The sequence below is a fragment of the Carassius auratus genome, unplaced genomic scaffold (genome assembly GCF_003368295.1).
Source record: "Carassius auratus strain Wakin unplaced genomic scaffold, ASM336829v1 scaf_tig00026974, whole genome shotgun sequence".
In the NCBI taxonomy this organism is placed as follows: domain Eukaryota; kingdom Metazoa; phylum Chordata; class Actinopteri; order Cypriniformes; family Cyprinidae; genus Carassius; species Carassius auratus.
In genome coordinates, this window is record NW_020525560.1 from 2,207 (window position 1) to 16,687 (window position 14,481).

The window sequence follows — 14,481 nt, forward strand, 5'->3', positions numbered from 1 at the left end:
GAACATCATCTCAAGCTCAGTCTAGTGTGAGTTTATGCACTTTTAAAAACACTCCCATTAAAAATCAGTGAATCTACACTGTATGATGAAGAAATCTCTTACACTTACATCGCACATACATATGCACTTTGTTGTATATGATGAGAGAATTTGCGCGAATTTCCATAAATCAAGAACTTCTCATTCTTGAATCAATTCACGGTCTATCCAAAGATTCACACCCCTAACTTCAGATGGAGCTGATCCAATCAGAATTCATGTTCTTACCTTCTCAGTTGGAGCAGATGCTGGAGAACACAGCAGTACGGGCCCTGAAGCAGTTAGTTCTGCTGCATCGTGAGGACGGGCCAGGTCCGTCGAGAACCGTTGAATGGCTGAACATGCGAAGCTGGTGTTCTGGACACCTTCACCTGAAGTGCCCTCGTAGAATTTTCTCACGAAGAAGCCCCTCCAAACTGGTAACATGTAGCTCTCTGTTGATTTAAAGAACAAAGATTGTTAATAACCCTTGTGTTTGATAAAGGATGTGGTTGTTGCCTTAAACAGCGAGAGGTATATGAAAAGGTTTTCGAGAAGACTGCAGACACACACAGTGATTTCTCACGGCTGGCTCGAGTACTCACAGGAAACAGCATAGCCCTAGTGCTGGGCGGAGGCGGAGCCAGGTTAGTCACTTCAAGCAGTCATAATACCAGAGATGGTCTTATTATTGGGAGATGATATGATCTGCAGTTCTACCTTAGTCTCCTTTCCTGCAGGATTGTGCATAACAAATTGAATGGTTTTTGCTAACCTTGGTGTTTTGCCAGATTTAAAGCCTTGGAAAGTGGCTTTTGTTTAACTACAGTTTAAAATCACACATTTTTTTTTTGCAATTCACTTATTTTCAGTTGTGTCTGTATTTTAGTCTTATTTATAATCTGTATTTTTTATTTTTTTGCTTTTATTTTTTTGTGTGTTTTAGTGCGCTTTTGTAATTATATATACCGTATTTTCCGGACTATAAGTCACACTTTTTTCATAGTTTGGCTGGTCCTGCGACTTATAGTCAGGTGCGACTTATTTATCAAAATAAATTGACATGTACCAAGAGAAATTAACCAAGAGAAAACATTACCTTCTCCAGCCACGAGAGGGCGCTCTATGTTGCTCAGTGCTCCTGTAGTCTACACTGAAGACATAGAGCGCCCTCTCGCGGCTGTAGACGGTAATGTTTTCTCTTGGTTCTTGGTTCTAAATAAATGCGACTTATAGTCCAGTGCGACTTATATATGTTTTTTTCCTCATCATGACATATTTTTGGACTGATGCGACTTATATTCAGGTGCGTCTTATAGTCCAAAAAATACGGTATATTACTACTGTTTGTTTTTAATGTTACTCTTTAGATTTAAAGTATTTTTATTCATTTTAGTTTTAGTTCAGATTTAGATTTTATTTATCCAGTTAGTAATTTTAGTGTTTTTTAACTTACTTCAGTAAGTTGCTAAGGCAAAATTTGTTTTGTATTATTATTATTATTATATTTTTTTTTTAAGTTCTAGTTAAAAATAATAATCCTGGTCTTTGTAAATGGCCAATATGATGTTCAATCTTGCAGGGGCTGCTCTCATGTTGGTGTAATCAAAGCCATGGAGGAAGCAGGAATTCCCATCGACATAGTGGGAGGAACTTCCATTGGCTCATTCATTGGTGCGCTGTATGCAGAGGAGAGAAGTGCTGTTAGGGTCAAGCAGAGGGCAAGAGAGTGGTCCAAGGTAATGTGACTCTATCTGTTAACTGACACCTTTTAACCTTGCTTTGAGCAATCAGATAAGATAGAAGATGTTCAGTTATTAATCACTGAAATGTAATTTCCTATATCTGTTGCCTTCAGGCAATGAACTCTGTATTCAAAACAGTTCTGGATCTTACTTATCCAATCACATCCATGTTTTCTGGCTCTGCCTTCAACACCAGCATCTCTAAAGTCTTTGAGGACAAACAAATCGAGGTAAGAAGTCACCAAAACTATTTTGGGGGAGCACTTATTTCAGAAATCTCACCTAGCGCTCCTGAAAGATGCATTTTATCAGTTTTAGTAGATCTATATTACTGCTTTTCAATTTTCATAATAGCTAACGTAATTAGGAAGGATGATTATCATATGTATGACAACATTTTGTGTTTTTCTTGGATTTATTTTTAGGACTTGTGGCTGCCATACTTTAACGTGACCACAGACATCACAGCTTCTTCTATGCGTGTTCATAAAGATGGTGAGTGATGATCGAACGTTGACCTCTTAATATGGGGTTCCTCAAGGTTTCATGTTAGGGGCATTTGACTTCTGGAATATACATATTTTAGGAGTTATTAATAATTAAATAATTTTGGTAAATGTCACTGTTAATGTCACTGATATAAAAATAACAACAACAAAAAAAGTTAACTGCTTTTATCATTTGAATGCTATTAAAATTAACCTTGTTTCTTAAATGATAGATATTTGGGACGTTATGTACTTTCTCAATTTGTAATGATCGAGAAAGACAAGCTAATGTTGCATGTGGGTTGTGCAATTTGCTTAATATAATGAAATAACTGATGGCTTCTGAGAGAGGTCTAGAAAATGCCCTATGTTAAAATGCCTGTTAACTCGCATTGAAATTGAGATATTACTGAAATTATGATTTTTTTTTAACTGTTTGTCATATGCATGAATACATTTTGGGATTTGACCAGTGGTATATCATGCATCCATGAATTCTGGGTTTGGTCCCCACATTCAGTTGAATGTATATCTGTTTCCTGATTCAAATAAGTTCATTCACACTGGCTAAATTAATTAATGATCACGTTAAAAGGTAAAAACACTGTCTACAGTTTAATGCTGAAAATTACTGTATTTGGGGGCCTTGTAATGGTCTTGTGTTCACCTGTGTATGCCCAGATGGATTATGGAATTGAATTTGCATGTCTCACTAACTGCAAGGACAAAGTTGGTCTCTGTTTTCTTTCCTACTGTTTATCTCCCCTTTTTGTCAAAGTTTCTGTCTTCCTTCTGTCCTACCCTCTGTCCCTAACCTGCTTTTTGTGTCATAGAAAAGGCTTACCTCTCATTCGCTGTCGTCCTTTTCGTAATCTTTATCTCACTATTTTCTTTATATATATTCTAAATTCCCATCATGTCAAGTATACATTATTAGTTGTGGTAGAAGGTAAACCCCTCTTAGTGGTGTCTGTAGGATCCAGAATGCATCAACCATTTGCTCCTCCCCCTGCGCTCTTAATGCTGTTTCGTCTTCATTCTGCTGTTGCAGCATTGCTTATTCTCACACTGACTGCACAAATAAGACATAACAGGTCCAAAGTCTTTACTGCAACTTACAGTACACCTTCACTCAGCTGTGGATGTTGGTCAGGTTGTGCTAATGAGTTACCCAAGTACCCAAGAAACATTTTTATTTTTTATTCTTTAAACAAAATAAGTTTGAAAGCGTTTTTAAATATATATATATATATATATATATATATATATATATATATATATATATATATATATATATATATATATATATATGTAACATTCAAAATTTATTTGCTGTCATGTGATCTTGTTGATATTATTTTGAATAATATTTAAAGCTGCGGTAGGGAACTTTTGACTCTCTAGCGGTTAATAAACAGAACTGCTTGCGTCTTGCGGAAGAACATCGTAGCCGGAACTACTTCTCTCTGTTTATGTCTATGAAGAATCACAAAGGTACTGGGTTACTCCGCCGCGGTACCCCCGAAGCAATCTAAAATAGTCTGAATATAAACACTTATTATAGGTGCACCCTAGTGATTCAGGACAAGCTAAAAACACGGTTTGGAAAATGGATTCATGGTGCACTCTCTGATTATGTTCATTTTTCTGCATTTTGAACACAAACAAAGTTACGGACCGCAGCTCTGATTGGTTATTTTTTACCGGGAACGATGGAGTTTCTGCAAATGGCAATAGGACACTGGGAGGAGCCAGAGGAGCTTGATTTTTTCACAGATTATCTGTCTCATATTCTACTGTCAGGACATAATTACAGGTTTAAAAAATATGTAAATAATATTTTTTTTTACAAAAGTTCCCTACAGCACCTTTAACTCCTATTATTATATTTTAATCTGTGATTTTCATGCATGAAAAAAAAATCTTAACTTATTGAAATTTCATAGTAAAATACATATTTTTTCCCCACAAGAAGCAAAAATCACACAGTTGTAGCTTTGTCTGAGAAGATGCTGTGTTCAACCTGCTCGTGCTCTTGTCATTATTGTTTGCTATAACACTTAACGGCCTGCAGATCTCTCAATCTCACCCTCTTTGGCCCTTGCACCTCTCCTTGCCTCTTTTCCTAATATATTTATTTGTCCATTTTGGCACGGCATAGACTGTCATCTCTAATAAATGCTGTTTAGATTCATATATTCAGCATTCATTCCCTCTTTGGCCAGGTAAAAACGCTGTTAGAAGTGTTGATGGTATTTGACATTTAGAAATGAGAGCAACTACAATCATGTTTTGTTTTTCTTGCTTATACTGAATGGAATAATGCCGTCTTATTAGCATAGGCAGATCTCGGCATGATGTCCTTGATACTGCGGTTTTGGGTCCCCGTCTCATTCTCACTCATCTGTTTCCTGTTGTTTACTGTCGTTCCCTGCTCTGTCTCTCTCCATGTCTTGTCCAGTTTTGATTTACTTTCCATCTTCATTTTGCCAGGCTGTGTTTGGCGCTATGTTAGAGCCAGTGCCTCCTATACCCCTTATCTGCCTCCTCTCTGCGACCCCAAGGACGGCCACCTCCTCGTGGATGGTTGCTATGTTAACAATGTCCCAGGTCAGGATTCTGCCCCCTTTACACCAAAGCCTTCTAGAAGCCTAAAGGAGGTTCATAAAAACCTGCTACACCAGTATCCCTGCGACAACCAACCACTCAGTTACCCTTTGCTTTCTATTGTCTCTTGTCCTGTTTAAAACTAATTAACCCCCTGCTTACATTGGGAACCCATGGCTTGGAAGGAGCCCAGGATATCATTCAATGAGAGGAAGAATAGAGGAGGGAGACTGTGCTTTCAAAACCACGATAAACATTACATTTAGCTGAATCTGTTAAAAAACAACAACAAAATTATGTCCATAAATTATGTTTTACCCCCAACAACCCCCTCCCCCCAAAAAAAAGAAATTAGATTTTGCATAAATAAAATAAAACCTAGAAGGTTTATGGCATTTAAGCACAATTATTCCCCATTTTCTCATTACTGTATCCAGATGTAGATAATGTTTTATGTATAGAATTGTTTTTCATGCTTAACTGCCATGAGTGAGAACATTTTCTTATTGCATTTTCTTTTAGCAAAATATAATTTATTTTTTAGGGTGGCTAATGACTCAAGTCATGTTTTCCAGATTCAGCCATTTACCCACAGGGCCACTAGGTGCACAATTTACATACAGTTTTTCTATTCGCACCCATTCTTCCCTGTTTGGCTCTTTTGTAAAGGACATTTTATGCACGCATAGAGTCCAGTCCATTGATTTCAAATCATCCAATCCTCAGTTTACCTTTCCTTGTGCATTAGTATAGAATTTAGCTGATGTATGGTTACAAATGTGTGCATATACATTACATTATGTGCATTATTACATCTGCAGTATATGTAATGGTTATGGTAGTAACTTTGAGCTTTGTAACATGATGTTTCATTTAGTATTTTAAATTTGATTAATCAACAGTAGGCTTCTGGAAAATAAGGCATTGATTTTTTGCTGTTGCCATTTAATAAGATTATTTTTTAAATAAAATATTTGTGCCAGTATGGTTGGTGAATATTGTTTAGCAGTCTAGTGTCAGTAGCTCTAGCAAACCATTGCATATGTTGATTTGCATGAAGCTACGACAATCACTGATGCCGTGATGTGACTTTCGGTTTCGATAAAGTAAATGAAGGCTGCTGATGCTTGATGCTTGTCAGGCTGATGTATATTTCCCACGCTCTTCTATCATGTTTACATCACATGCACTCTTCCTATCTACCTTGAGCTTGGCTGTCACAAGCACATCATACAGTCTGTGTGCATGCTGTTGCATGTTTATCTATTGTAGGCCATTATTCTACCTGTATGCAATATTTATAAGGATAAGGGTCACTGGGAGGTGTTGTTCTGGATCCTACAGCACGGTCAGCAACATAGGATAGCTCATTAAGAATGACACAAACTTTTCAACAGGCTCACAGTTCTCTTTATGGCACCATTTTTTGCTTTAATCAGTAACTCACCCCAAAATTAAAAATCTTTTATTATCCACTTTAATAAACATGAGGATAAGTAAACAGAGTGTTGCAGTGGTGACATTTTTTTAAAGGCCAGCCCACAAATTGGCATCACCGCTGATCAGTCAACAACAACAACAACATGAAACAGGATTTTAGAATTTAGAATTTATAACATAATGCATTGCAGGTAGTGTGAGTTAAGTAATCAGATTACTGTTATCAAGTAACTAGTAAAGTAACGCATTAATTTAAAATGTACAAGAAAATATCTGTTACTTATTCAAATAAGCAATACTAGTTTGTTTTCCGATTTTATTCACCGACTGCTCCTCTGTCCCTGTGTCGACAGAAATCAGTGCAGAGGTGATTCCTTCAGCCTGAGGCTCATTCATTTCACTTTTGGTGTAAAAGAGCTTTTACAGTTGCTGAAAATACACCTTTTGTCATTAAGAAATTCAAAAGTCACATAATGCATTACTTTACATAAAAAGCAACTAAGTAACTTTACTTGGTTACATTTTTGTGGAGTAATGTAATATTGTTATGCGTTACTTTTAATAGTAACTTTTCCCAACAGAGAAGATGGTATTACTAATGTATTTTATGTTGTAGAATAAAACATAAAATATATTGAGCTTGTGTTAACTTTAGTCCTTATTTCAGACATTTAACCAAAAACGTATATATATATTTATATAAACCGATATAAACACTTTAGAATAAGGTTGCATTAGTTAATATTAGTAAATGTATTAATTAACATGAACAAACAATGAACAATACATTAATTACTGTATTTATTCATCTTTGTTAATGTTAGTTAATAAAAATAAAGTTATTCATTGTTAGTTCACACTGCATTAATTAATGTTAACAATAACAACTTTTGCTTTAAGTAATGCATTAGTAAATGTTGAAAATAACATTTAACTAAGATTGATAAATGCTGTAGAAGGATTGTTCTTGCTTAGTTCATGTTAACGAAAGTAGTTAACTTATTCTAAAGTGTTACCTATAAATCCCTTTGTCTTCAGGGACAAAATGCTGCTTCATTTTGGGGTTCCAGCCGACACTAATGCACCATACTTGCAGCACTCTATAATGACAGAATGAATTTTTGGGTGAACTATCCCTTTAAGAGTGCCACATGCTGAATGCACCTGCCTCTCTTGATTTTTCTCTCTCCTTCCAACCCATGCCACTGTCACGCCTCTCCTGACACCTGCTGTTCGAGAGGAGTACTGCAGGCCAGGACAGGCTGGCAGTGCCCAATATGTTCACTGTTTTTCAACTCTGTCTCCTCTCTGCCTGAAAAATAGATCATTACTGATTATATTAATAATGATGCATTTAAGTAAATGAACTGTAAGAATATTAGCACAATTTGTATCTTTTGCATAACAGAAAAGGGATCCATGCTAATTTGTAACTTTTTTATATTGAAAAAACAAAAACAAAAGGCCAGTGAGACAGGGTTGGAAGATAGGTCAGCCTTACCTCATGGGTGTTTACTCGACCTCTGTCAAGGTCAGGTTCACTGAATGAGGTAGGCCAAACTAAATCACGGCACACCGTCCTTGGGGTGACAGTCACTGTATGTCCCTGCTGGTCTGTGCGCTGCTAACCAAAATTGTGAGTTCAGGGTCACCTCCAAACGCTGCTGAGGCGTTACACTGACATACTTTAGAGGTTATTAAGAGGTTATTGTCCCCTCCCGGTGTGGTAGGCTCCCTGTGGCGCTATGTCAGGGCGAGCATGACCCTTTCCGGGTACCTGCCACCCCTCTGCGACCCTAAAGATGGAAACCTGCTCATGGATGGAGGATACATCAACAACCTGCCAGGCAAGTACGGCCCAGAGCAACTCCTCAGAGAGAGGGCCGCTGGGGCCCAAACACAATCTGGTTTGGTCAATCACTTAATTTTTTGTTTTAAGGAGCTACATTGCTCTGAGTAAGTATTCTGTGATTTTCTTCATCATTTTGAGGGTAGAATGAGTGGTTTCGCTTTATCCATTTGAACTCAGAATGTGTGTCTATTTTAATATTAGTTAGTCAATTTGGTATCTCGGAGAGTGTTCCAGCAGATTTTAAATGAATTTCAAACGTTCACTCGTTTCTGGTGTCTATTAGATCAGTTTATGATTTGTTCAGAGACAAATGGATAAAGTTCTGCAGGGATTGGGTGGTGTGGACAAAGATGCCCAGTTGTTTGACATCTTGTCATAACCAGCTTCTTAAAACATGACATTTTATCAGACTGTAAATCTCTGCAAGCTGCTGTCTGGTGTATACGATAAGTATTAAATTGTGGCTATAAATATGTTGTATCTCTTCTTTACAATATAGGAAAGTGTGATTTAATGTAGTCAAATTGTAAATGGACTAGTTTCCAAAATATAATAAGAAAATCAACCAAAAAAACAAATCACCAGACAGCAATAGCATAATGTCACTCAGTTTGCAGTGCAACATATATTGGGCAGAAATATATGGTTCAGATGTTGCATTTCAACTGGGAACATCTTAATTTTGGGGAAAAAGACAAGATTTTGCATTTGACGTCACATTGTGTGTTATAATTCGGTTTAATATAATTTAATTAATTAGTTCATCAAGCAGTTTGCACTGCTTTAGACACAATTATGCATTGAGTCATCTGTGTTATTGCCACTAGAGCTGGGTAGATTACTGACAAATTGTAGTCTGTTACTGATTTCAAATCACATGACAAAAATTGTAGTTAGTAACGTTATAGGTAATGCAGAATATGTGCTTTTTAAGCACTAATAAACAGCCAATATGTTAATAATAGGCATGCTAATAAGCAACTAGTTCATAGTAAGAATTGGTCCTTAAACTAAAGTGTTACCATTTAGGTCAAGAGTTTCAGATGACAAAAAGGATTAGGGATGACTGCATTACATATAAATAAGAAATAAAAAACAATTTTAATGTGTTTGAAAGACAAAAGCCTCACAAATTACATATCAATACATTGCAAGTATTTCTAAATGTAATTTTATATAATTACAATTACTCATTTTTTGGAATCTGATTACATAATCAGGATTACTACCCAGCTCTGGTTATTGCATGTAAAGCAGATTGGAGGTTAAAATAGTTCTTGACTCCGTTTCATTTTCTTTCTTTTTTTATCGTAATGCATACATTTTTAAGCCTAGATTGTTAGGTTTTAATTGCGTCTTGTCTCGTCATCCTTGAATATCACTGTCTTTTTCCATCCTTTATTACTGATCACCTGCAAGGCTGTTTTAACACAATTCTCAGCAAATGTTTTAAAAATCGTAAAATGTTCATTCTTGCTTTTAAAAGTTGATGTTTATTTGATTCTATTACTGATGAAAATGGCAGCTTTCCAAGTGAGGGATTTGGTTAAACAGCGTTGATTGGTGATCAGTTATTAATTGGAGAGTTTAGTCTGAAATATTAACGATACTTTGATTCTTCCTGCTGCCTTGTGGATGTCTGTCTTTGTGTACGTGTGCGTTTGTTTGCGTTCAACTGGCACTGTTAACGCCCTGCAGCGGACATAGCTCGTAATATGGGCACAAAAACAGTCATCGCCATCGATGTGGGTAGCCAGGATGAGACTGATCTCTGTAACTACGGTGACAGTCTTTCTGGCTGGTGGCTGCTATGGAAACGTATCAACCCGTGGGCAGAGAAAGTGAAGGTGAGTCAATGTTGTGGGATATTAGAGCACTTCTTGTGGAGCCAATGCTGCCGTTTCAATTTGAGACGCTCTAATGGAATTAAAATCTTCAGGAGACATTTTGGACTTGTACAGTCTATGAAATTGATTGTGCTAGTTGTGCAATAATGGTTTAAAAACATCCTGTATCTCTCAGGTGCCTGACATGGCTGAAATCCAGTCCCGTTTGGCCTATGTATCTTGTGTACGACAGCTGGAACTTGTCAAGAAGAGCGCATACTGCGAGTACATTCGGCCACCCATCGACCGCTTTAAGACCATGGACTTTGGGAAATTTGATGAAATCTATGTGAGATTAAAAGCCCACATCTGCAGTTGACACATTAATCTATGTAGTTCTGATACTATAAAATGAAAAGCAGTATAGTATTTATTATAGTGTACATAAAGCAATTCTTCCTGATGGTAAATGACCTCTCAAAGTTGTTCTGTTTTCTCTAAGGATGTGGGTTATCAATATGGTAAACTATTGTTTACTGAGTGGGCTCGTGGGGACATTATAGAAAATCTGCTGAAAGACCATCGCTCAGCGGACTACAATGACAGCAAGAAGACTGATGTGAGTTTAATATCTCATTAAAACGCCACTATTCTATCTCCCTTTTGACGATGAGTATTAGAATCCTTTGATAAATAGAAAGCTCACAAAAAAACAGTAATTGAAATATTGAAATATAAATGTCTTTTACTGTCACTTTTGATCAATTTAATGCATCCTTACTGAATAAAAGCATTATTCTTTATTTCAAAACAAAATTTTACCCCTACATTTTTTGATTAATGAATTTCGAGTCTTATTTTTTTTTTCTTCATTAAATTGCGTATTAAATTTCAATCGTCTGTTAATTTCGTTCTGTAGTGATTGTGTTTTCTTGCTATCCGTTTCAGTCGTGCACGTGTCCTAGTGCAGACTTCACTGATCTAGCTGAGATTGTGTCCAGGATTGAGCCGGTGCAGAGCTACTTAGCAGCTGATGGTCAGTTACTCAAAAGACTAAAAATTCTTCTTTGCTAATTTATCCCAGTGTATTTATTTGAATTGAAAATTTATGACAGAATTAACAAGGTATTTCAAATTACAACATCGGCCAGCAGAGTTGGTATTATATCATGTTCTTGTGCTTAACTGATGTTTATGTGTCTAGCAGAGGAGTCTGACTATGCGACGGAGTATGAGGAGGACGGGATGGACACAGTGAGAGAGGAGGAGGGTGAGGAAGAGGAAGAGGAGGAGACCGAAGACCCTGAGGACCAGTCTCCTGGAGAATGGGGACCAAATGGGATCTTCACATCAGTAAGTGTACACACACACACTTTTAAGTGAAGTTGAGTGAAATTAAAATCAGGTGATTTAAAAAAACGAAATAATTTTTGTAGGATGAAGAGAAGACCGTCCGTCAGAGGAAGAACATCACCAGGGACCCCAACTTGGACTTCTCTGGAGTGTCAGATTGCTGAAAAGGGAGTAATGCAGGGTCAAAGGGCACTGGAAAGAGAAGCAGAGTCCCATCATGGACTCATGAGTATAAAGACAAATACAGAAGAAAAGACTTCTGAATTAATAAGATTGTTGGAAAGTCACCAAAGATATTGTGATTAAGACCCTGTTAACACTACATTACCCACGACTTGTCACCAAAACTGTGACTTTTCTTTTTTTGCTCAAGACTTTACAAAAACAGGGTCCAAAGACTACAGGGACCCACCAAGGCAGAGGAACAACTCCTTTTGAGATGTTTTGGGTGTTTCATGGGAAAATATGTCTACAGTAGCGGCCAGTTTACCACTATCCTTCAGTTCTGGTTTTCCTGTCTGTTTCCAGACGATACCAGTTCAGTAGAGATGGTGTGTGGTGTGTCTGGTTTGTGATCTTATTTTTTATTTTATTTTTTGTGAAAATGTGTGTGTGTGTGTGTGTGTGTGTACGGCCACAACCTAAACATGCATTGGCAACTCCTCTCATAAGATGCCTTCTAGACTGAAAATGGCTTCCCAAGATGCATTGAGAAAAGACTGTATAGGTTTAGAAAGACTTCAAGAGGAAGTGATGTAATGGTTAGATTGTGATTTGATGTAAGGTTGCAATGCTTGCTCCTTATTAGGAAAAAATCACTGCAGATTTTTAGAAACACTGTTCCTGATATCTAGGGCCCTATTTTAACGATCTGAAACGCAAGTGTCAAAGCGCGAAGCACAAGTAACTTTGTGGGCGCGTCTCGGCGCTGTTGCTATTTTCCCGGCGGGATAAATGGCTCTTGCGCCCGGCGCAAATCTAAAATGGGTTGGTCTGAAGTAGCTTCATTATTCATAGGTGTGGTTTGGGCGTAACGTGTAAAAAAAACAATCAGAGCGTCATCCAACATTCCCTTTAAAAGCAGGTGCGCAAGTTCCATTATGGATTGCTATTATTATGGCGTATTTACCAGGTGCACGCCAGGAGCGGTTCACAGCCGAGGAGACTGATGTTCTTGTAAGAGCAGTGAAAGACAGAGAAGTTGTGTTGTATGGGGATGGGAGAAACCCACCCAAAATACACCACAATGATTTCCGTCATCTCATGTGTTAATATTTTTTTTAGTGTAACAATTTATGATTTGCAAAAATAACTGTTGCATCTGTGTAGATTACATGAGCAAAGTGTATGCGCGTTGTGCACGCTATACATTATGGTCAAGCATGTGCCCTTAAAATAGCATAATGAACAACGCGCAACGCGCCACTGACTTTAGACTAGGTTTTTTCTGGTCAGTGGCGCAATTGTTTAATGGAACAGCAAAATAGCACCAGGGATTGTTTGCGCCGGAACACGCCTCCTTTTTTGCGCTGAACCGCCCTGGGAGCGCAAGTTCATTCACTAGTTTAGCGACGTGCTTCTGTGGAGGGAAAAGCGCGCTTTGCGCGGGTGCAAAATAGGAATGACACATGCGTCGGTGTACAAAGTCAGTTGCGCTGGGTGCAAGATAGAGCCCCTAATATTATTTTAAAGAGGGTCAACAGAGTGGAAAGCTATATAGGTGGTCAAATGTGGGATAAAGTATAATAGGAAAGATCTCAGTGGGACTAAAAAAATTGGATGCCAAAATAATGTTTAGTAGTAGTAAGGTAGAGAGCAAGGCAGTGAGAGTTGTAGGAAGGAAGTGGATCATGGGTATGAGTGAGGAATTGGGTTTGATATTAAGAGAAAGTGGATATGTTAGAGAGCGAGAGTGTTAAGGATTGTGAGGAAGTGAAGAGTGGTAGAGAATGAAGAAGTGAGAGCAGCAGAGAGTTAGGAAGTGAATGCGGCAGAAATAGGGGGAGTGATTGCGGTAATGAGCGAGAAAATGATTGCGGTAAAGAGTGAGGAAGTGAGAGCTATAGGGAAGGATGTGGGTCATAGGTGTGAGTGAGGAAGTGGATGGAATAGAGTCAGGAAGTAGATGTGGTAGAGAGCAAGAGCAATAAGGAGTGTGAGGAAGTGAGCAGGGTAGAGAACAAGGAAGTGAGAGCAGTAGAGTAAGGTAGTGATTGTGTGATAGTAAGTGAGAAAATGATTGTGCTATTAAGTGAGAAAATGATTGCAAAGTGTGCAAGAAAATTATTGCACTATTGAGCGAGAAAATGATTGGGGTAGAGAGCGAAAGAATGATTGCGGTAGTGAGTGAGAATATATTTGCGGAAGAGAATGAGAAAATGATTGCACTATTGAGCGAGAAAATTATTGTGGTAGAGAGCGAAAGAATGTTTGCTGTAGTGAGTGAGAAAATAATTGCAGATGAGAACGAGAAAATGATTGCACTAATGAGTGAGAAAATTATTGTGGTAGAGACCGAGAAAATTATTGTAGAAGAATAATTGTGGTAGTGAGCGATTAAAATGTTTGAGCTAGAGAGCTATACAGTTATTGCGGTAGTGAACAAAAAAGGATTGCGGTAAAGAGCAAGAAAATGACTCCTGTAGAGATTGAGGAAGTGAGTGTAATAAAGAGTCAGGAAGTGGATACGGTAGAGAACAAAAGCGGTAAAGAGTGTGAGGAAGTGAAGAGCGGTAGTGATAGTGGAAATGGTCATGGTAATGAGTGAGGAAGTGAGACCGGCAGAAAGTGAAAAATGAGTGACAAGAGTGAGGAAAGGGAATGCAGAAGGCTTTTATGAGGAGTATTGTTAATGCCAAAAATATCTTGTGTGGAATTGGATGCAAGTTTTGCCTGTGTGTGTTTTCAACCTTTTAGAAATACAGAACTACTTGTGCTTCAGGTAGACGAGGTGGATGCCTTATTTTGTTTTTGCACAATCACAAAGCAAAAAAAAAAAAAAAAAAAATAGATAAACAAAAACACATGTAATATAATCCCATGAAGATGTGGGGAGTTTAAATTGTTATATTTCTGAACGAGTGCCAGGTATGCAGTGTCCAGTACTGGAGCAGATCATTGCACTCCAAAGCAAATGTCATCCTTCCCATATT

At 37.7% G+C, this 14,481-nt stretch overlaps 1 protein-coding gene across 3 annotated transcripts; it reads left to right on the forward strand.

The window, feature by feature from the left end:
• Window positions 1–218: 218 nt before the first annotated feature.
• LOC113079020 (neuropathy target esterase-like) lies at window positions 219–12,313 on the forward strand. Of its 3 annotated transcripts, none has more exons than XM_026251197.1 (12): window positions 219–458; window positions 547–665; window positions 1,601–1,757; window positions 1,877–1,993; window positions 2,189–2,258; window positions 4,745–4,861; window positions 9,849–9,997; window positions 10,173–10,325; window positions 10,479–10,595; window positions 10,925–11,012; window positions 11,181–11,329; window positions 11,413–12,313. In XM_026251197.1, the coding sequence occupies exons 1-12, from the start codon at window positions 234–236 to the stop codon at window positions 11,491–11,493; spliced, it is 1,542 nt and encodes a 513-aa protein (XP_026106982.1). In that variant the 5' UTR covers window positions 219–233; the 3' UTR covers window positions 11,494–12,313. The 3 variants fall into 3 exon arrangements, with proteins under 3 accessions (XP_026106982.1, XP_026106981.1, XP_026106983.1); XM_026251196.1 differs by lacking the exon at window positions 4,745–4,861 and adding an exon at window positions 8,029–8,145 and having other exon boundaries at window positions 11,413–12,312; XM_026251198.1 differs by lacking the exon at window positions 4,745–4,861 and adding an exon at window positions 8,029–8,145 and having other exon boundaries at window positions 11,184–11,329; window positions 11,413–12,312.
• Window positions 12,314–14,481: the final 2,168 nt, after the last annotated feature.

Coding starts and splice junctions, on each gene's coding strand:
- LOC113079020 (XM_026251197.1), top strand. CDS start 234: ATGGAGCTGATCCAATCAGAATTCATGTTCTTACCTTCTCAGTTGGAG. Junction 459..546: donor GAAGAAGCCCCTCCAAACTG/GTAACATGTAGC, acceptor TGCCTTAAACAG/CGAGAGGTATATGAAAAGGT. Junction 2,259..4,744: donor TATGCGTGTTCATAAAGATG/GTGAGTGATGAT, acceptor TCATTTTGCCAG/GCTGTGTTTGGCGCTATGTT.